The sequence below is a fragment of the Phascolarctos cinereus genome, unplaced genomic scaffold (assembly GCF_003287225.1).
Source record: "Phascolarctos cinereus isolate Bilbo 61053 unplaced genomic scaffold, phaCin_HiC Scaffold_1;HRSCAF=81, whole genome shotgun sequence".
NCBI lineage: Eukaryota > Metazoa > Chordata > Mammalia > Diprotodontia > Phascolarctidae > Phascolarctos > Phascolarctos cinereus.
Window position 1 is genome coordinate 169,614,766 of NW_027555514.1, and position 23,621 is coordinate 169,638,386.

The 23,621-nt window shown below is 39.1% G+C and overlaps 1 protein-coding gene across 4 annotated transcripts in view; it reads left to right on the forward strand.

Moving 5' to 3' along the window:
• PRKCQ (protein kinase C theta) overlaps positions 1-22,991 on the forward strand; it is a 195,683-nt gene extending 172,692 nt beyond the window's left edge. For all 4 annotated transcript variants that reach the window (XM_020965050.2, XM_020965052.2, XM_020965051.2 and 1 more), the window contains 2 exons: positions 13,590-13,718; positions 21,714-22,991. In XM_020965050.2, coding sequence (XP_020820709.1) covers positions 13,590-13,718; positions 21,714-21,869 — 285 coding nt within the window. In that variant the 3' untranslated portion in view covers positions 21,870-22,991. The remainder of the gene's footprint in view (positions 1-13,589; positions 13,719-21,713) is intronic.
• The last annotated feature ends 630 nt before the right edge of the window (positions 22,992-23,621 follow it).

Here is a 23,621-nt window from a genome sequence, read left to right on the forward strand (position 1 = left end):
GACAGGAAGCCTTTCCCAATCCCTCTTAAGTTCTAATGCCTTCTCCCTTTTAATAATTTCTTACTTATCCTGTATAAAGCTTGTTTGTATATATTTGTTTGTGTGTGGTCTACTACATGAGATTGTAAGCTTCTTGAGGGCAAGAACTCTCTTTTGCCTCTTTTTGTATCCCCAATGCTTAGCACAGTAACTGGCACATAATAGACACTTAATAAATGATTATTGACTAAGATGGAAAGCTCAAATGCAATAAGGAGTTAGAAAGTTACCCTTATTTTAAAAAAATCAAAAAAAACTTTTATTAAGCAGCTATTATATGCTAAGTATCATACTAAAAGAAAAGGATGTAAAGATGGAAAATGACACAGTCCCTTCCTTCAAATAGTTTATAGTCAAATAAGGAGGATACAGCATGTACATAAATAAGTATTATATGAAAAAAGAGAATGATAAAAGCAAAGGAGAGCTCTAGACAAAGCATCCTAACAAAGGATCGTCTATGGCTAGAGGGACACATCAGGCACACCATCTCCCATGCACTAGCTGTCCCCCATGTCTGGAATGCTCTGCCTTCTCACCCTTTGCAACTTGAAGACTCAACTCAAAACCTTCTTCAGGATGTCTTTTTCCAGGTATGGCAACCTCCTTGTCCCTTCCTCTGAATTTTGCTTTTATTTACAACAGAAAAGACCTTGTATGTATGTAGTCATTTCCATGTTATCTCTTTGTTAGAATGTGAGCTCTTTGGGGGGATTGGAGGGGAGGGATACAATATTCTCTGCTTTTCTTTGCATCCCCAGCTCTTACATCTTCCTGAGTTCAAATCTGACCTCAGACATTTACTAGCTGTGTGACCCTGGGCAAGTTACTTAAACCTTTGTTTGTCTCATTTTCCTCATCTGTAAAATGAGCTGGCAAAAAGAAATGGCAAACCACTCCAGTATCTTTGCCAAGAAAACTCCAAATGGGTCACGAAGAGTCAGACACAACTGAAAGGACTCAACAACAAAGCAACAAAATGCTTTATATATGCTTGTTGACTGACTGACTGAGCCTTTGTTAACCTAGAAATACAAATAAATTAGAATTATAACTTGATTTTAGTTCTAACCTGGTTTCTCACTCTCTGCATGGTGCCTCGCCTTAATAAATGCCTGAATTGAATTTGTACATACAAAAATAGCACCAGCCTAAATGATGTTTTTCACCAAGAGCAAAGAAAATACTGTTAGAATTATTGGAAATAAAATTAGATCCACACTGTTTCCTACTTGCAAAACACAGCTCATAACTTGTCCAGGATGCTTGAAATTCCAGTGGGTTTTCACTTCTCTTTGTGAAGTGAAGACACTGGATTTGAGCAATCCTGGACTCTGCTTTCTGCAGAAGATCCAGATCAAACTTAAGGGAACCAGGGAACAGTCCATCTCTATGGATGGTGAATCATAGGCAGCACTGAACAAACAAAAACTCACTGGATTTTAAGCAGAGAAGCTGGATTTAAATCATATCTCTAATCCTAACACTTAGCACGTGGTAGTCACTTAATAAATGTTGACTAACGACGATGACAATATGTGCTACCTGAGTGACTTTGGCTAAAACAATCTTCCTTGTCTTCCATTTCCCCAACAGTACAAAGGGGATCGGGTTGCCTAGCCTCTAAAGTCCCTTCCTCTGGCTTTCTGATCCCTATGACAAATTTGGAGAACAGAACTGAATCTATTCCTAAATGAATAATTAGGTCTTTTTTTTTAAAGAGTCTGAAAATACTATAAACCAAAATTCAAGGATAGTTTATTATTTAGAAAAAAAAAACTTTTTTTTTCACTCAGAAGATCTGAATGTGAGTCTCAGATTCACCATAATTTAACCTCTCAGAGTGTCAGCTTCTTCCTCTACAAAATAAGCATAATGATACTTGCAATATCCAGCCCATAGGGTTATTGTGAAGATCAAATCAAATCAGATAATGTATACAAAGTATAAACACTATGGTAATGACCTGTTATTGTTATTATTAATAAATTAACTGATAAAAGAGCAAAATTCCAGTCACATAAAATAAGCTAACAGAATGTGAAAGGTGAGTAGTCCTTTTTTTGCATTAAAATACATAAGACATTAATCCAAGCCCTATTTTCAGCCCTGCTTTCTACATGGTTCCCTGGGTGAGATGGTGAGAAAGAGCCACCCCAGTATAAGCCCTGGGCACCAGTAAATGAAAAGAGGCTTATAAAATGCATAGCCTACCTAAGACATAGAAGGTCTCTGAGGTCCCTCCCAGCTCTGGATCTATGATCCGATGGACTCTAGACAGGAAATCCCCATCCCAATCACTTCAAGGGATGAAATTATGTCTAGAAGGACAAGCTGGGATTGATCCCCTTTTGATACATTGTGATGAACCAGTTCCAACGGAACTTAGAAAAGACAAAGAGATAGAATTCATTTCCCCTAAAATCCACGCATTCCCAAGAGACAAAGAGCACAAGACAGGGTGTCAGGAGAAAACAAAGTCTTGTCCCAATTCCATTGTTAGCTCCTTCTTTATATGACCTTAGGTGATTAACTTGACATCTTTAATACTTGGTTTTCCCATCCAGTAAAAGGAGAGAATTTAACTAAATAACTTTTACCAACAACCTTTATAATGTTCTGCTGTGATGAATCATTTAATGACTCACTGGGCTCCCAGTGGCAATGGAGAAAGAATCCTGGGCTAGGATTAGGACAACTTGGGCTCTAATCCCATCTCTGCCACAAATTAGCTGAATGTCTTTGGGCACATAGCTGGGCCTGTCTCATCATTTGTAAAATAAAAGGTTGGGATTAGATAACTCCAAACTTCCTTCCTATATATACATCCTATATGATGTCTAACATCATATAACTATAAACAGAAAACACAAAGAAATAGCATGGTTCCTTGGAAAAAGCAGTGACTCTGGGAGCAGTTAGGTGGCACAGTGGAGAGAGCGCTTGGCCTAGGGTAAGGAAGACCCGAGTTCAGATCTGGCCTCAGACACATAATAGATGTGTGATCCTGAGGAATTCACTTAATCCTCTTTGCCTCAGTTTCCTCATCTGTAAAATAAGCTGGAGAAGGAAATGGCAAACCACTTCAGTATCTCTGCCAAGAAAACCCCAAATGGGGTCAAGAAGAGTTGGACATAACTGAAACAACTCAACAACAATACTGTAGTCAAAGGACATGGAAAGGAAGGAAGGAAAGGAAGGAAAGGAAGGAAGGAAAGGAAGGAAGGAAGGAAGGAAGGAAGGAAGGAAGGAAGGAAGGAAGGAAGGAAGGAAGGAAGGAAGGAAGGAAGGAAGGAAGGAAGGAAGGAAGGAAGGAGGAAGGAAGGAAGGAAGGAAGGAAGGAAGAAGGAAGGAAGGAAGGAAGGGAGAGAGAGGGAGGGAGGAGAGGAGGGAGGGAGGGAGGGAGGAAGGGAGGGAGGGAGGAAGGAAGGGAAGAAGGAAGGGAGGAAGGAAAGAAAGAAAGGGAGGAAAGAAAGAAAGGGAGGAAAGAAAGAAAGAAAGGAAGAAAGAAAGAAAGAGAAGAGAGAGAGAGAGAGAAGAAAGAAAGAAAGAAAGAAAGGGAGGAAAGAAAGAAAGAAAGAAAGAAAGAAAGAAAGAAAGAAAGAAAGAAAGAAAGAAAGAAAGAGAAAAAGAAAGAAAGAGAAAAAGAAAGAAAGAGAAAAAAGAAAAGAACCTGATAGACCATGAAAACTCCTTAAATATGCTAAAGGGATGTGAGTAGCTGATGACAGGTGGAATTAATCAGTGACCACTTCCCAAAGAAGTTAATTTTGAGTATGATTTTAAGAGAAAAGAAATCCTTTGCAGAGGGTAAGAAAGAGTTCACTTCAGGTCATAACAATGTCATTTCCAGAGGCAGAAACAAGCACGAAATCTGAAGAGTACAGAAAATAGATTATGTGGCCTAAGGTGGAGCATCTATTTAAAGGACTAAAATAAATCAATTGAGGATATTAATTGGTGGAGGAGCATGAAACTCCAGCTGAGATGTTTGTTTTCAATAAGTTTTACTCTAATTGATGAGGATTTCATGATGTTTCTCTAGGCACAGTTGGGACATGTTGTCCTAGTCACAGGTTTCAGCAACTCTAACCTCAAATATCATCACTCAGTGTAAGCTGTTATGGACCATTGTATTGGCCCATAATCCCACCTCTGCCTTCCACTTACTGGGTGACTTTAAACAATTAACCTCATATCTTTGTGCCTCTGTTTCTGCCTTCATTAAATGAATTTGGATGAATTCACTGGGTAGGTGAGAAAGGATATATTCAGAAATGAGGCTGATGTAAAAAAACAAAATTTTCTATAAAAATAAATAAAATGATGAGTTTGAATCCCAATTCAGTCACATGTTAACTGTATGCAGTTGTTGTTCAGTAGATTCAGTTGGGTTTGATTCATGACCCCTTTTTTGAGGGTTTTCTTGGTAAAGTTACTGGAGTGGTTTCTAGTTCGTTTTACAGATGAGGAAACTGAGACAAATGGGGTTTAGTGACTTGCCCAGGGCCACACAATGAGCAAGTATCTGAGGACAGATTTGAACTCTGGTAGATGACTAGGGGTGGGAGAACCTGTGGCCTCGAGGCTACACGTGGGCCCTCCAGGTCCAGCCTTTTGACTGAGTCTAAGTTTTATAGAACAAATCCTTTTATTAAGGGGATTTGTTCTGTAAGTTTGGATTCAGTCAAAGGGCAGCACCCAAGGACCTAGACAGCCACATGTGGCCTTGAGGCTGCAGGTTCCCCATCCCTGGTCTACTGTGCTATGCAGCTGCCCATATTTAGCCATATAACCATAGGCAAATCCTTTGATTCCTCTGAGCCTCAGTTTTCTCATCTGTAAAATAAGGATATTAGAAAAGATGATGTCTAAGGCCCCTTACAATAATAATAATTATTACATATTGCATATACATATTATAAAATATACATTAGAAAAGTAATGTGTTAATATATTATGAAAATTATTCAAATATGAGTATATTATTATTATTATTATTACTTGTATACATATAGCACTTTAAAGCTTAAAAACCATTTTCCTCACCATCCCTTGAGCTAGGTAATATAAGTATTATCTTGGAAACTGAGGCTCAATGACATGCCCAAGATCATGCAAAAAAATCTGAACCCAGGTCTACTGATTCTATTCCAATACTCTTTCTTCAACATTATGTTTTTCCTGATTCCATGTATCCTATAGGAAATGTAAAACCTAACAAAGTAAAATTTTCCAAGTATTGGGTCTTCTAGAAATGCTGAGTAAGACAGAATTTTCCCCAAAGGAAGTAGCATTGGGTAACATCTATACCAGAATTCTATATCCTTCAGCATTCATAAAGCATTAATTAACATAGTATAGTGAAGATGGACAGCAAGGAGGCACAGTGGATACAGTGTCAGACCTAGAGTTAGGAAGATCTAAGTTCAAATCTTGTTGTGTGACCCTGAGTAAGTCACTTAACTCTGTTTGCCTCAGTTTCCTCATCTGTAAAATGAGCTGGAGAAAGAAATGGCAAACCACTCCCTTATCGTTGCCAAGAAAACTCCAAATGGGGCACAAAGAGGCAGACGTGACTGAACAGCTTACTCAATATATAGTGTCTTTTCCATTTGTTTGGAAAAGGATGGAAATCAAAAGCCCCAGAACAAAAACATTTTTTTTTATAGAAACATCTTTTTTTTTTATCTCTTATGAAAGAGCTACTCCTGAGAAGGGGTGAAAGATAGAGGAGAAAATTTCTCAGGCACTCATATATCACCAGCTGACAAGTACTGAGCACAGGTGGCAGACCTCAATAGCCTTGAGCTGATTTCCCCCCCTAGACAGCCAGATAAATTTAACAAAACCCAAACTGCATGCTGGCTGTTTATGTAAGAGGCCTACTATTTCCTATAAATGTAAACCACCCTTCTTGACAGCCTTTATGGACAAAGGCAAGTCTTTCTTCAGGAGAATTTATTTCACCAGCACAGCTCCCTGCCCCAGATCTGCTGATTCCAGCCTACAAGTGAAGTCTCCTGCCAAATCCAAGATCCCAGGGCACTCTGATTTGCTATAGGGAGGACAGCAATTTACTCTGCTGTGTAGAACTAGAAAGAAGATTGGGCATGGAAATCAGCATCTCAGAGTGCCCCTCTGCTTATAAATTTTATTTTTATTTTTCCTAGAAGATAGAGAAACCCAGGAATAAATATATTCAGCTCACAGGACAATTTTTCACTGTGCAGAATGGATTCTGAGTATAAATTCAACATGTTGAGAAGCTATATCACATATAGTGGAAAGCACAATGAACTTGGAGTCAAGAGACTTGAGTTCATTTCTCAGCATAATACCTAACTTAATCTATCCAAACCTCAGTTTCTGAGTCTGTTAAATGGAGATAATACTACTTCCATTATCTTTCCTCTCAGGGTTGATATGAGGAAGGTACCTTTTAAAACTTAGAGAATGAGAGAGGCAGTATGTATAGTAGATGGGGAGTTATCCTCATAGACAAGAAGATGTGGGTTCAATGCCTGCCTCTAATACATACAGTGCGGCACTGTATAATTCTCTAAGGGAATTCTCCAGGATTGTTGGCTGAAGAGCACGTGCTTATGTATGGTGCTAAATGAAGCTTTTTAAACCAAGAGTTCCCTACACCTCTCTTTGACTTTATAAAATGGAATTTTATAGAGTTCCCTGTATAAAATGGAATTCAACCATATTATCCCTGAGGTCCCTACCAGATCTGAATCCTATGATCATATGATTCATGTTTGTTCTTGAGTCACTAGCAAAACATTTTATGAAGATCAAAAAGAAAAAAACATAATTTTTAAAAGGGAAAGACAAGGGAGGAGAGAAGGCTACACAAGACAGAAAAGAATAAAGTATAGGTTGATTAAAAGAGGATTTTTTAAAAATTAAGGGGAGAGATGCCCTGGAGAGATGTACCTATCAGCACTCCTTCCCATCCCAGAGAAAGAAAAATCTGGATAGGGAAGGGAGATTCCTGGCACCCAGAGGAACAGAGACAGACATAAAGCACCACAGAGACCAGGGCTGAAGGCCCCCCACCCCGATGAACATCAGTCCACAGCACTGGACTGTCAAGGGTCTGCCTTGCCACCTGTTCCAAGAAGATAGACATTGGATGGGCGAGGGGAGGTGTAGGGAGGTGCCCCTTTTAGAACATAAGCCTACTGACGCCAGGCATCATGCTTCCTATTTTCAAGGACAACTTAAAACTAAGTTCCAAAGAAGTTTTGCCCACTGTCTCACATTAGCTGCTCTTTTAGGAATTTGAATGAAGATTTAACAATGAACCATGGACCTAGTTTTGAATTTGTTAAATTGGAGTATGTTTAAATATCTAATCAAGACACTTTTTTAGAATGGTAAGTTACCTTTAACCATTGGGTTAGAGCTTAAAACATGGTTAAAATTGTAAGCAGCATAGAACTTTCCAAATCCAAAATCAGAATCCAGTAGAAATGAGGGAATAAATGGAGGGAGTCAGGGCCAAAAAAAAAGATTATTTACCAATTCATGAGTTCCCCAAGAATAGATCATCCCCCACCCCAAACAATGGAGCCAGTAATAAAACCACAGTCTACCTCTCTTCCCAGGCCTATATTCTTTACACTATATTGGTGTTACCCAAAATGGAACCCAAAGACTCCATGTTAGTAGGAAGGAGTAAAGGATACTCAAGTGAAAAAGTGGAAGATGAATCAAAGAAAGGGCTGGGTGGTCACCAACACTATGTTGTAGGAAGGGTTTTCTGAGTACAATTGACTCTCCTCTCTAGCAAGTTAACTGTCAAGATATTTGAAAAAGTGGAAAAAGAAACAATATAGTATGTGTGAAGGAGGATGTGAACTGAATTTTGCTCAATAAAACAGACGACTTACTGAAAGAGGAAGATTTGTTCACGACAAGAAAGCAGGAAAGTTTCTGGTTTAGCTTAAGCAAATCTATGACATCTATGTATTAAGGATATAATTCTTAATATAACCCTCAAAATAAAGAGACATTGTGGCACAGCAGATATAAGGCTGGCCTTGGAGTCATGAAGATCTGGGTTCAAGTCCTGCCTTTGACACCCACTAGCTGTGTGACCATGGGCTAAACCCTTTGGTGTCCCAGTTGACTCTCAAAGACCTTAGGTTGTAGATCTGCCTCAGTGGAAGAGCCAGATCCTACTCAAAATAATAACAACCAAGCTTCCCAACAAATAAAATGATTAGCTCTCCTGGTGCCAGCTACTGCTTTGCCCAAAAGGAAAGAAAGCCACTCTGACCTGACCTCTGACACAGAGCCAGGGTGAGAAAAAGGGAGCCACTGCATCTGAGTACTCCTTTATCCCCTGGGAAGTCAAGTCAACAGCATTTATTAAGCACCTACTGTATACCAAGCAGTGGGGATACAAAGACAGGTAAAAGCTAGTCCCTGCTCTCAAGCAGCTCACACTCTAACGGAGGAAGAAACATGCAAACATCTGTGGACAAATAAGACAAATACAGCCTAAGAGAGCCAAAGGAGAGAGACAGTAGAATTCTTGCACTATCTATTCTACATCCTCTTCACTCTTTCTGGTCTATTCAAGTGATTTGTAATTACCTTCCTTTTGCTGAATTGAATTACTATATAGCTTGTTCCTTGGCTTCTCCTGAGGCTTGGAAGGAAAAGTCATGACTTCTTCATGTGAAGCTATATCTTAGAGTCTTTGTGGATGCTATTCCTTTCTAAAACAACTCATTGGGTTTGAATCAAGAAGGTCCTTCCCTATTAGCAACAGAAAGTCGTCTTCTCAATCCAGTCTCATGACTTCTTACTGCTCCTCTCAAGGGGGACAGGTAGGAGCATGCCTATAATGAGGTTTCAATTGGCAATGACAATATTGCCGAGATAGCTAAGTATACTGACTTCTAATAAGAGAAAAGAAAAGAAAAATCTTAAGAAAGATGAAGAGGAGAAAATAAATACCTACATCATCATAGATAGTAATAGGTCTTAAGATTTTGAAAATGCTTTATAAATATTATCTCATTTCATCCTCATAACAACCCTGGAAGATAGGCACTATTCTCATCTCCATTTCACAGATGAGGAAATTGAGGCAGATAGAGGATAAGTAACTTGTCCAAAGTCATACAGCTAGTAAGTGTCTGAAGCAAGATTTAGCCTCAGGTCTTCTGGACTCCAGGTACAGCACCCTATCCACTGGGCCAACAACCTTAAAGGTAAAGCAATGTTAGATGGGGAATCATCAATCAGGAAATATTTATGTAAGCTTTTTTTCCTACTACATTCAAGGAATTATGCTAACGTACTGCAGGTAAAACAAAGAGGTATAAGATGTGGTCTCTGCCCTCAAGGACCATCTAACTGAAGAAATAGGATGTAGGCATTAGATAGATGGATAGGGAGTTTTCTCTTACCTATATGTTATGACTAGTGTTACCTAAGGCATGCCTGCTTCTTAAATGCATAAGCCAATGTTTACTGTTATAATCTGACAGAATATAAATTCCTTAAGGGCAGGAACTATTTTGTTTTCATTTTTTGTAATCTTTGCATCCTTAGCTCCAGGCACAATGACTTACATGTAGTAGGTGCTTCATAAATATTTATTGGGTTGCATTGAATAAGATAACTAATAATATGATGCAGCATGCAGCGAAGCCAGGTAGTATAGGAAATAAGGACCATAGGAGACCAGATGAGGAAGAGATGACTGTAGGCTCAGATAGTCCAGGAAAGATGCACAGGAGAGGTGTGACCAGAACTGGGCTATAAAGAATTAGCAGGATTTGGAATGGAAGGCCACCTAGGAAGAGAAAATGGAATGAATAAAATGCAGACACAAGAATATGCATGACATATGGTATACAGTGAGCATACTGATGTGATGGGAGCAGAAGGTTTACCCAGAGGAGTGAAGAGTAGCACAGGGTAACACTGCACATTAGGGCCAGACTGTGGAAAGTCTTGAATGCCACATTAAGGAATCAGAAAATAATAGAATAAAGAATCATAGAATAACAGCATGTTAAAACTGGAGGGAGACTTAGAAATTACTTTATAAATGAGAAAGCTAAGTTTCTGTGAAGTGACTTGTTAAGGGTCCCATAGCTAATTAGGACAAATCTGAGACTGAGCAGCACTTTATTTTTTAGAATAGGAAAGCTATTGAAGACCTAAGAATGAACCAGACTGAAAAGTGCAGAATAGATTAGGGAAAAAGGTTAAGGTACAAGAAGTTAAAATAAGATCTAGAATTTAAGTGCCAAAAGGGTATCAGTCTCCAATTACTTTCTTACTCATGTTCCTACCAATTATCCGTCATCCTTGTCTTTTAAAAAAAAAAATAACCATGATCTGTATAAACAATTGAGAATAATTTTAGGAATGATTTTTAAAATCCTGATTTAAGACTATCAGATAATAAACCCAGGCACCCAGGAGACCTGTTATTTTTCTAAGTCCAGTGTTCAGACTTTATTCTTCTTTTAGATCTTAGACATATCTTATTTAAATTTGAAGTTTTTCAGTTTCTTTTCTGTCCTTTCCAATGTTGGCTTTAATACCCTGGGGGAAAACGAATAGATAAAGGACAGTGGGAAAAGAGGGAATATATACATAGCCCCTGGGACATTATCAAAAAGAACCTTTGAATTATATTTCTCATATAGGCAGGTTTGCAAGCAAGAGCCCTAGTGACTAGGAGGGCCAATATGCCATATGAAGTTCATCTCTGACTAGCCTGCACCATACCAAGAATATTTGAAAAACTTTAAGTGGACATTTTTCAGAATGCTAAAATTGTATCTACATTATGCCCATATTTTTAAAAAAGGAGGGAATTTAGTTAATAATTTTTTTTAAATCCAGTTTTGCAAGGAATTCAGTTCAATTCAATAAGCATAGCCAATATACCAGGCACTGTCTGAGGCACTGGAGATAGATACAAATAACAATTCCTGTCGTCAAGAATCTTCTGCTCTAACAAGGGAACTATGCCACATTCAGTGAAGTATGGCAAAAGGATGGATGTGTTTCACTTAACCCCATTGCCTAGCCAAAAAAAAAGAAAAAAGAATGGATGTATTAAGACCAAATGAGAAATCCTGACAAACTGCTCTAGAGAAATTTGAAGAGGGAAAGATAATTTTCAACTGGGAATAGAGGGAAATCAAAGAAGAAAAAGAAAGCAAGAGCTGTGGAGGGAATATGTTTCAGGCATGTGGGATGGTCTATGCCAAGGATTCTGAACCTTTTTTGTATCCTGGCCCCTTTGACAGTCTGGTGAAGCCTATGGAGCCTTTGTCAGATTCATGTTTTTAAAATGCGTAAAATAAAATCCAAAGAATTACAAAGGAAGCCAATTACACTGAATTAAAGAAGTAATTTTCCCCACCCACATCCACAGTCCCCCTGAAATCATGGAGCCCTGGGCCAATATGAATGCCCAGAGGCAAGAGAATGTAAGAGAAAAAAGCTGGGAACAGCTGATAATTGTTAAATTGGCCTAAAATGTTGAGTGTGTGAAATGGAATATTGTGAAATGAGTCAGGAAAGGTAAACCAGAGCCAAATTGTAGGAGGCCTTTAAACATCAGGCTAGCGACTTTGTATTTTATCTAAAAGGGAATCTCTGAAGCTTTTTGAGTAAGAAAGTAACATGATCATATCTGTTAAATTAGTAAGATTAAGATTAGAGATTTAAAGTTGAAAGAGACCTTAAAGGTTATATAATCCAATCTCCCCACTTTACAGATGGGCAAAGTGAGGCCCAGAGAGGTTAAGTCAATTGCTCAAGGTCACACAGCTGAAAAGTCAACCCAAGTCCTCTGGGTTCAAAGCCATTGCTTTTTTTTTTCTTTTTTAACCATACAATGACACAATACTTTCTATTTAATAGCTGGAGGAAATAAATGCTCCACACTCTTCCCACCTTTGGTTATGTTGTTCTCTATGCCTAGAATACCTACTGAACTGAATTTAATAATTCTTCTTTGGTGGTCAGGAGAGGAGGTGTGATTTAGGCTGGGCCTTAAGGAATGGATAAGGTTTTACAGATGAGTGGAAGAGTAACATTCCAAAAGAAGCAAAGAGCATAGGCAAAGACATAGAAGCAAGAATGCACAAATCACATTCAGGGGATTGGGAAGAATGGAAGGTAAGACTGGAAAGGTGGATTGGGTACAATCCTTGAATGCCACACTTGGGAGTTGGTACTTGATTCTCTAGGCCAGAAATTCTTAACCTGAGGCCTGTGAACTTTTTGTTTTGGTTTTTTAGTGAGGCAATTAGGGTTAAGTGACTTGCCCAGGGTCATACAGCTAGTGAGCGTTGTGTCTGAGGTCACATTTGAACTCAGATCCTCCTGACTCCAGGGCCGGTGCTCTATCCACTACACCACCTAGCTGCCCCAGCATGAACCTTTTTTTTAATGTTTTGATATCTGTTGTTACTATAATTGGTTTCCTTTGTAATCCTATGTATTTTATGTAATATATTTTAATTATATGTACATGTTACATGTGTTAAATATGACATATTTAACATATTTGTAAAATACATTTCGAATGTTATTCTAAGTAGGGGTCAATAGGCTTCACCAGAATGCTGGTTGTTGGGGGCGGGGGGAGGGAGAGATCCACAACACACAATAAGATTAAGTATTTCTATCCTTCTATTCTAGGTAGTCGGGAGCCACTTTAAAGGTTTCTGAGCAGTAGAGTTATGTGAGAAAAGCTATGTTTTAAGATTAAACTTTTGGTACAGAGGGTGGAATAAGAGAAAGTTCACCTTTAAGAAGAACAATGAAATCAGTTATAAGGATATTACATTATTCCAAGTAATAAAGGAATGTTTCCAACGAGGACACTCCTTCTGTCAGTACAGATCAGCACCTGCTCTGCAACTTAGAGACTTAGAGAATTATCTGAAATAGTGACAAAATAAGTGATTTGCACAGCGTCATACAGACAGTATGTGTCAGAGGCAGAAACTGAGCCTAGATCTTCATGATTGAGAGTGATTATCTGCTGTATGCATTTACCTCTTTTTTCTTTTCTTTTTTTTTTTTGAGGCAATCAGGGTTAAATGACTTGCCCCTGGGTCACACAGCTAGTGTCTGAGGATGGATTTGAACTCAGGTCCACTTAACCCCAGGGCCAATGCTCTATCCACTGCATCACCTAACTGCCCCCCCACACTACCTTTCAAACATTTGTTAAATTGAATTAAATTGCATTTTATACCCATGAAGAACTTAATAATTATCTCCATTATTTGCTTTTCTCGTTATGGGTGGCCAAACTGATATCAAGTGTTCTGTTTTCTAACAACAAACAGAGGCCTAGTGAGGTTGGACAACAGTGGTGTGGGGGCAGAGAGAGAATTTACTCTCACGAGACCTCCAACTTTAAAGTCAGCCTCTCGAGCTCTAAACTGATCTCAGGATTTGTGAATCTACAACATTACTAGTGCCAAGAAGGGAAACGCTTGCCAGAAGAGAAATAAACTGCTTCTCTTTCTACAACTTCCTAGCTTTTTGTGAGAGAACCTGAACGAAGACTGGGGATAAAAGGGGACATCCGTCAGCATGCCTTCTTCAGGGAGATCAACTGGGAGGACCTCGAAAGAAAGGAGATTGAGCCGCCATTCAAACCAAAAGTGGTAAGGACTTAACACCCTTTTTATATTTCCCCATTTTCCTACAGTTTGATTGATAAAACCTTTACAGGGCACCATTGAATATCATACCCCCACTCTTCCTAACCATACATAATTTTAGCTCGTGGTATCATTAATGGGTTCCAAAATGGCGGTAGAAACAAACTAGTGGAAGCCTCTGTCACTGGGACACGGAGAGGGCTGATTCACATCAGCTAATGCTTCATCCACACATAGTGCATGACCATGAACATGACATGAACTGAATAGTGCGTGCTTAGCTTGGGCTATACATATTGATTCAAAATATGACTATAGGGCAGCAAAATGAGTTTGTCTTATGGGGTTAATCTCAATATTCTATACTCATAGCATGTATTACCCAAAATTACTACCCTGCTTCTCATCTCATGCCAAGAATCTGTAGGCAATTTTCTTTCTACTTACATATCAGTTTTCTCAGAGTTAGCCTACATCAGATAAGTAGACTTTGTGTTTCCAAATAACAGCTCTGCTTTAATTGACTTCAGAACTCATTAGGTGAAATAATATGAAAGGGAGGATTTATCCATTCAGTGAATAAACATTTGTCAAGTGCAGGTCTCTGTGCTAAGTATTGGGGATATAAAGATAAATTGGAAGAGTTTCTGCCTTCAGAGAGCTTACCTTCTACTAAGTGAAATAGCACATAGATGATTACAAAGTAATTTCAAAGGTAGGGCACTAACTATGGTGGAATATCATAAGGTTTAAAGTGTTGGACTAAACCAGGGCTGGGGAACTTGTAGCCTTGAGGCTACATGGATTCAATCAAATTTGGATTCAGTCAAAAGGTCGCACTTGAGGATCTAGAAGGTCATATGTGGCCTCAAGGCCACAGATTCCCCACCCATGGCTAAACTGTGCCTTCCACTGACTAGGGATTCAAGGAAATGAAATTTAGGAGAGAGTGTCCTCTAACATTGGGAATGGTTTGTTCTAAGATACACAGAAGGGCAAAGGAATTTTAAATGTGGGAATTAAGTAGGTCAGTTTGGTTAAAACACAGTAGAATGTGTGAAGGGAAGTAATATGAGATCAGCAACGGAAATATAGGTTGGAGGCAGACTGTGAAGGGCTTAAAATATCAGGCATAGGAGTTTGTATTTTATCTTAGAGGCAGCAGGAAGCCAGTGAAGCTTCTTGAGCAAGAGGGTGCCATGGTCAGACCTGTGCTTTAGGAACACAGATTGGAGGAGCGAGTGGCTGGAGGCAGGGAGATCAAAGACAGCTATCGCTAGAATCTAGCTGAGAGGAGATGAGAGCCTGACAATAGTAGTGATTCTATTAGCAGAGAGAAAGGGAATAGGTACAAAAGATATTGAGGACATAGATGAAAAGAGATTGAGCCATCATTCAGACCAAAAGTGGTAAGGACTTAACACCCCTTTTTATACTTCCCCACTCTCCAACAATTTGATAAAATGTCTATATGGCCCCACGTAAAATCGTGCCCTGACCATCCCCATCCCTACATAATTTCACCTCATTGTAGCATTACTGGGTTCCCAAATGTTGATAGAAACAGTCTAGTGGAAGTTATAATTGGAATTCTTTTTAACCTGGAACAAACAACACAGGCCATACCCTAGGTAACTATCATGAAAGGTACCCTCAGTTTAGGAGATGAGGGGGGCAGTAAGGAGCAGGGAGATAGAGATCCCAAGATACCACAAGGCCACAGCTATGGAGACAGCTCATTCTGCCTCACCTCCAAAGGAAGAGGTCCATTAGGTAGCTTTCTATTTCAACAGAAACCAACCTTAGCACCTCATTGTAAAGCATAATGAGTTATTTCTTCAAGCATGGCATCCGAGAAGCTTTGTTATGGGGGGTTGAAGTGGTACACAGATATATGATTTTGAGGATCAGGCCAACCCCCCTTCCAAAGAAAATCTCTCAGAGTATTATACTATAATATACTATATATAATAATATACTATATATAACATACTATAATATACTGTAATGCTGGAAGGAGCTTAGGTATCATATAGTTCAGGTCCTTGATTTTACAAAAGAGGAAACTAGGGGCCCACAAGAGAGGACTGAAGATTATAATTTTGTAGTTTGCTTTTAAGCCATGTATCAGTGATCTTAGTGTGAAACTAGACTGGTCAGATCATACATGTCTGTGGGACATATCAATAATGCAAACTTCTTCAGAAGAGGTTAACAAGGGTAACACATTAAGCCATATTTCTGTTTATAAACTAAGTAACATAAAGGGATAACCTATCACAGGATAGGAAGGAAAACCTAAAATACATAAATTTTACTAGAAAAATGAAAAGCAAAGTGAAATAAAATTGGTGGCCTTCTTGCTACATTTGCTAAATTTGCCAAAGGTTTAGCTGATAGCTAAGCATTCTTTGCCTTAGCAGATGTAAATATTCTCTCTAAAGTTGAGGGATAGTGAAAAGTTTAAAAAAAAAAAAGTAGGATTCCTCAGAGGATAAGTTTCTTTACCCCAAGGCAAAAAAATCCATAAAAATCTGTTAAAAAAAAAAAAGTGCTCAAAACAAATAAGCACATTAGAGAAAATTCACTGGAGAAAATCTGGGGTTTGGTGAGATTACGGAAGTGGATAAAACTAGATCTACATGGCTGAGACTTATCAGACTGAATCGCCCGGTTTCCAAGCAGTCCCGGCTTCCAGGCTAAAGTCTTTAAATAGGCATCACTAAGGGTGGGACGTAGATGCAGATATTAAAGCTGCCCAATTAGTTTATGTGTGCATTTTTCTTATATGATGAGCTCATCTTAGATTTAAAACGTCACCTAATTCTTATAATTTTATCCATCCTTTTTTGGTTTCTGAATTTTCTCCACAGTAGGTGGAGGCAATTTCATATTGCTAACTTAATTATCATTCAGACAGACCTTGAATAATACAGGGAATGTGGGGGGAGGCGGAGAGAATAAAAAGAGTTTCAGTGTCTTTCCCCATGTCCTATTCATTTTGGAGGCGGGGGGGAAACAGGATGGAAAGGCCCCCTGGATCCTAGTAATCCCTGTCATTCCTTTACAATGAAACATGATTCAGAATGCTCTGGACCATAACAAATGTCAAGTTAAGAAATCATGTCTATCATTGAGATAACATATGTATTATATATTTGCAAACCTTTTCTTTGCACTGTATTTATTATTATTGTTGTCATCATCATCATCATCATCATCATAGATCAGTTGATTTCTTAGGAAGGTATATGCTCTCAAAGTCAATCTATTCATTGTCAGAGACAATGGCTGTTAAGGCCCAAGGACACCTTGTTCAGCATGTCAGAATAGTGGTAATCCAAGTATAACCCCTCTCTCAATACTGTTCCTTGGGGGGTACCCCTTTGAAGGCATTCAGTAGACTTATCCCTTGTAGTACTCATATTCAAAATATGACATACCTATAGTTTGGTCTTTTGTCACAACTTAGGAATTTAATTGTGGCATTTAGTAAAACAACCAGCAGTGAGCATCCAATCATTGTATCCTATATCTCAAGGTGTAATAGATGGCTCCCTATACAGGTCAACCTGAATTGTTCAGCATTCAAATGGAGGTTTTGAACTAGGTATTGGCAGCCTCAGGCTGATTTCAGGAAATTCAGTCATCCTTCAACTCCTCAAACAGCTCTCTTGGGGTAACAATAGAAGGTAAAGAGGGTACAACAATTTTTCCTTAGAGCCAGTTAGGTGGTGTAATGCGCCTGCAGTCAAGAAGACTTGAATTCAAATCCGGCCTTAGATATTTACTAGGCAAGCCCCTTCAATGCTGTCTGCCTCAATTTCCTCAACTGTAAAATGGGAATAATACTAGCACTTCCCCTACCCTCCCTACCGCAGCCCAGTGTTGTCAGGATCAAATAAGGTAATATTTTAAAGTATTTAGCACAGTGCCTGGCACCAAGGTGGTTCTTAATAAATATTTGTTGCCTTTCTTCTTTTCCCCAATACCACGGAAGATTTTAATCTTTTGGTTTCACCTTCGAGGCTTGCCTTCTAATATATCTGCTATTATATAATAACACTGCAGAGATTCATAGGATTGTAGATCTAGAGGTGAGACAGTTGTTAGAGGTCACCCAGCCCCATCCCCTCAGGAAGGTCTAATGAGATGAAGTAATTTTCCCAAAGTCACTCAGTTAGTAAAGGGTGGAGCTGTGATTTGCATTTTGATGCCCTGGGTCCCAATGCAGAACTCTTTCCATTTTCCCACACGTCAGTGTTAAGCAAGACAAGATGGAGGTTATGGTATTCAAAGAGTGCTTCCTATGGCCCACAGTGATGGTTTTGTGGTGCGGGTTTGCTGAGAGGCTACTTCTTACCTTTAGTGTAAAAATGGCTCAGCATCAGAACTTTAGTCAAAGCTCTGAATGAAATTTAATGGGGGGAGGAGGAGGAGTTTCAAACAAAAGACATTTTGTATTCTCAAGGGCAGGGCAGCTAAGTGACATAGTGAATAGAGTACTGGGCCTAAATAAAGTCAGGAAGACTCATCTTGAGTTCAAATCTGGCCTCAGACACTTACTAGCTGTGTGACCCTGAACAAGTCTCTTAACCCTGTTTGCCTCAGTTTCCTCATCTGTAAAATGAGCTGTGAAGGAAATGGCAAACCATTTCAGTCTGTTTCCCAATAAAATCCCAAATGGGCTCATGGATAGTCAGAAACGAATAAAGAACAACATTCCCAGTGACACATGCTTTCTAATAAAGATTGTATTTGGTGGGCAAATTGAACAGGTCTGACTCAGGCTCGTCCCTAGTTAGTTTAGATTTGCTATAGGCGTGAAAAGTGACATTCATCGGCCATTCAGGGGTTAACAAATGGTTTACTCAGCCATAACATGGAAAGATATTCATTCATTGAGAATCTAGTACTCAGCTTAGGTACACATCCCACCCCCTCTTTACTCTTGCCTTCAGCCAGCAACAGTCTGGGCATCAAGGGAGAGTGTAAGTGATTCCCATGGCCCTGTTGCACCCTCTGCCAATTCTAAAGGAACCAAAATCTGGGTGGGCTTTATAATGCCTTTAAGTGACCAGGAAGCCACATATATAGCTACCAGGAACTCACTGAGTCAGTCAAGTCTACGAGACAGCTTCCTCGTCTTTTAGCAAAAGAACTATCTGGGGCAGCCAGGTGGCACAGTGGATAGGGCACCAGCCCTGAAGTCAGAGGGACCTGAGTTCAAATCCGGACTCAGACCAAACACTTGACACTTACGAGCTGTGTGACCCTGGGCAAGTCACTTAACCCCAATTGCCTAAACAAACAAAAAAAAAACAAACAAAAGAAAACAAAAAAAAACTATCCTAATCTATATATAGGTGGGATTGAGGAGATAGAGGGGCTGGCACAGACCTGGTAGATAGTGATCCTGTGACAGTAGGAAAAAGACAATAAACGGGAAGATGAGAACAGTGATGCCCTCAAGAGCATTGGTCAAAAAATAGAATTTCAATGTTTGCAAATGCCTCACACCTATCCATTAGCACTAAATGTTCAGTGGCCTGTAACTGTCTTCTATCCTCCAGCCTCCTAACATAGGTTAGAATTTCTTCTACCTCTTCATAGCCTTTTTTTTCTTTTGTTTTATCCCTGAAATCTTTGGGTTTAAATATTGGCTCTTCCATTTTTCAGTCATATCTAACACTTTGTGACCTCATTCAGGGTTTTCTTGACAAAGATACTGGAGTGGTTTGCCATTTTCTTCTCCGGCTCATCTTACAGATGAGGAAACTGAGGCAAACAGGGTTAAGTGACTTGCCCAACGTCAATAGCTAGTAAGTGTCTGAGGCCAAATTTGGCTTCGTGGAGTCTTTCTGACTCCAGACCTGGCACTGTATGCACTATGGTGCCACCTAGCTGCCCCATAAATCTTACATTGTAAGATAGGAAATAAAAGAGCCAGGGTTTTAACCCAGGTCCTCCAACTTCAAACCCCCGAACCCTTTCTATTATACTACATTGCCTATACAGGGTTATGCTAGTGGATATATAAACAACCACTCTCCAGGAAAAAAAAATACACATGTGGGTATATGTGTCTATAAATGTAGATATAGGCATATATGTATAAATATATACATACATATATACATACACACATATATGTACACAATACACTGCTTTATTGATATTTTCTTCATCACTTTGTTAAGTCGAGACCATAGGTTCCCAAAGTGGGCAACACCACCCCCTGGGGGGCAATGGAACAATTTGGGGGTGGGGGGGCTGTAGTAGCCTTGGGTGCAGTTTGAGGGGCATTGAATAAAAACAAGAGGGCAGTGGAAGCATAAGGAAAGAAGAGAAAATAGGAAAATTTTAAAAAACTGTTTGTACATGTTTCATCTGTTGTGAAACAAAGTTAAAGTAGTGATTACATTATTTTCCAAATAAACACACAAAACGCAAGTTATAACTAATCCACATCTGCCAACGGGTCTTAACAAGCAAGTGTCGGCAGGTGAGCCTGTAGCACACAGGAAGTCCAACATGCATCAGTAAGAATATGTGCATGTAATGACTTGCTTACAATACAATACAATTACCTGATGCAATATTGTATCATCAAAATTTCAATGTAGGAAAAAAAAACCCACACATTTACAATAAATTATTAAATTTAAGGTGTCATTTTTAAAATATTTTTTGAAATGATGCAAATTTCAAAAAAAAAACATTAAAGAGTCAAAGAAAGTAGACTTCCGGGGGGATGCTCGGTAATTTTTTTTTTTTTGAAAAGGGGGCAGTAGGCCAAATCATTTTGGGAACTTCTGGTATAGACAATCACGAAACAATAAATCAAGCCCTGATCAGTAGCGTTTGCTAATTGGCTTTCTTGAACTGCTAAGAGCTAGCTCTAGCACTCCCTCTGATCCCTTTCACTTCCCCTTTTAGGGCAGAGACCATGTACTTTGTGTTCATATCCATGTTACTTAGTACTGGCAGAAACAAAAACATGCCCACATTTCTAGAGGCAATTGAAATTTTCTCCATGGCCTCCACACTAGCTTGAAGCAAAATGCTCAGTCTTTTGTCTTCTTCTTGACAACTCTCTTGGTTAAACCTCATGGATAACTGCCTACTTGTCATTTCTACTCAATAAATGGGGAGCTCAATTATGAGGGGATGCTGAGGGAAGCTTCGTTTCTTTGTGATGGCTTCTCCTATTTCTAGAGATAGGGTGACAGTATCTGCTCAGCTGCCTTTAATTGGTGACTAGTACATTCTCTCCCTGTCCTGAGTAACCAAAAGCCACTCCATAAGCAGAATTTGATTATCTAAATAGATCTAATTGGATTCCCCCGCGTTAATTTCTTATTTCCCACTTGAGTTCCTGACATAACCTTTGTATAAAAATGGTCATCTATTTCTAGGTGATGCCCACTATAGCATATGTTATGATGACATGCATTCATATGTACCATGGTTAAAAATCATCTCCCTGAGAATATAGCGACTGCATCCGGTAAAACAATGTTGTGACACGTTTAATTACCTTGTAAAATAGGCCTCAGTCCTGACGCCTATCACCAGAATTATAAGGGAGTTGTTTCAATGTAGATATTTTAGGCCTGGTTAGAAAAATACAGTTAGGGAAATAAGATATACAGGCAATGGGGTACAGAAATCTATCCTGCCCTATAGGAAAATAGAAGGGGAAGGGGATAAGAGAAGGGGGGGATGATAGAAGGGAGGGCAGATTAGGGGAAGGGGTATTCAGAATGGGGGAGGGGCAAGATGGGGAGAAAATTTGGAACTCAAAATCTTGTGGAAACAAATGTTGAAAACTAAAAATTAATTAATTAAATTAGAAAAATAAATACAGTTAATAAATTTAGTGCCTGATCTCTCTCTCTCTCTCTCTCTCTCTCTCTCTCTCTCTCTCTCTCTCTCTCTTCTCTCTCTCTCTCTCTCTCTCTCTCTCCCTTTTTTTTTTGTCCAAACCTGCTAAAGAAATCTCCAAGTGACTGCAGCAACTTTGATAAAGAATTCCTGAATGAGAAACCACGGCTATCATTTGCTGACAGAGCACTGATAAACAGCATGGACCAAAATATGTTCAGCAACTTTTCTTTCATTAACCCTAAGATGGAGAGGATGTTATCCTGAGGATGCAGTATTTCCAGAACCTTTTTGGCTGAAGGAATTTGCCTTCTTTCTTCAAACTGGCTCAAGCAACATTATCATGTTCCTTTCCCATCTCAGAGAAGAAAAGAAACACTCAACAGTGAGGGCTCTGAGCTTTTACCAATACTCCTGGCATTTATCTGTAGAGTAAGCCACCTCTACTTCACTAATGACAAATGTCTTTTGTTACATCTCCTGCCATCTTTTACAGGATGCTCTCGAATTTCAGGGCATTCAAGAAAAGACTTGCCATGAGGTTCAGATTTGCCACCTCATTCCCCGCACAGTAGTAATTTACTTGAAAGATGGTACTACGTACTGTGAAAGATTGAACAACTTAATACTGCCCTGAATTAGCCCCTGCACTTGAGTACAAAGTGCCGATCAATGGACTCCTTGATGAGTCAAGGCACAAAGTGCACACGAAACGTCTCGAGACTGTAACAGCACCTCGCCGGGTACCATAGCAATTGTCCTCCAGCCTCAGATCTGGAGCTGCTGACCTATTTTACCCTGTTCACATCTGTGGAAGTTTAAATGGCCAAAAGAAAACAGAACAGTAAGAAGGTTTTCATGGGAATCCTTTCGCAATAAATGTAGCCTGTCACTTGAGATTTTCAAAACCATTCATTCTGATTATCCACGTTCCCCACACTGTTTTGCAAGAGATAACATTGGTAAGTTGGAAGAACACGTCACCTGGTGTAGTTTTCCCTGGAAGTCGAATAGACTATTTCATCCGATAGTCCTGGCAATGAAGAAATTAAATGTGGAATCTACTAAAGATGATATCAAATTATTTCCGTCAGTTAAAACTTGTCTCAACTTTCTACTGATACATTTTTTCACTTTGATACCATATTTCATGGCGACCATCCTCACTTTATAAAAGAAGAAGGAACAGCCATTACAACTGAAAACACCCAACACCATAATACTCCAGGGAGGCTAACCTGTATCTCTTACATCTCTTCCTGTGCAACATTCGAGATAAAGAATCATACGTGTTATTTACAGTAGTCACCTGTTAATTAGAATTCTCAACCAGTGCACTTTGGAAGTGTCACTGCTGTTTGTACAGTTTAATAAAATGTTGTGACTTAATGTGTGTGTGTGTGCAAATGTAATTTAAAAAAAGAAATCCAAAAGGCATGAAATTTTATAACCTTCCAACAGTGAAGTTTTATGCCCTTCCAATAGTGGATTCTATGATTTTTCAGTCGTTAAAAACTTACTAGTATCTGACTATTAAAAAAATATCTTCTGGGTACTTCGGTTTGTTGTAAAAAAAAGACATAAATGAGTATTGTGATGATAATAATAGTTCACTTCATAAAGTATTTTACCATGTACAAAGCATTTTCCCCCACAAAAAGCAGAGATAGTACATATGTGGTTATCCTTCTTTTATCAAGAAGGAAACTGAGGTCCCAAGAGGAGTCATGGGATTCAGAACTGGAAATGACCCCAGAGATAATCTAATTCAATCCCCCCATTTTACAGATAAAGAAACTGAAACCCAGAGAGGTAAATCCCATGGAGGATAAACATCAAAGACAGAATTTGAAACCAGGACCTCAGATTCCAGAGCCCAAGCTCTTTCCGCAGTCCCACATTACCAAGACCACATTGCCAATAAGAAAGTGGAAGTTTACGAGGCTTGCAGGTGACATAAACCCAGGATTCCAGACAAGTCCAGATCTCTTTCCATAACTATATGTACTATAAGAAGAA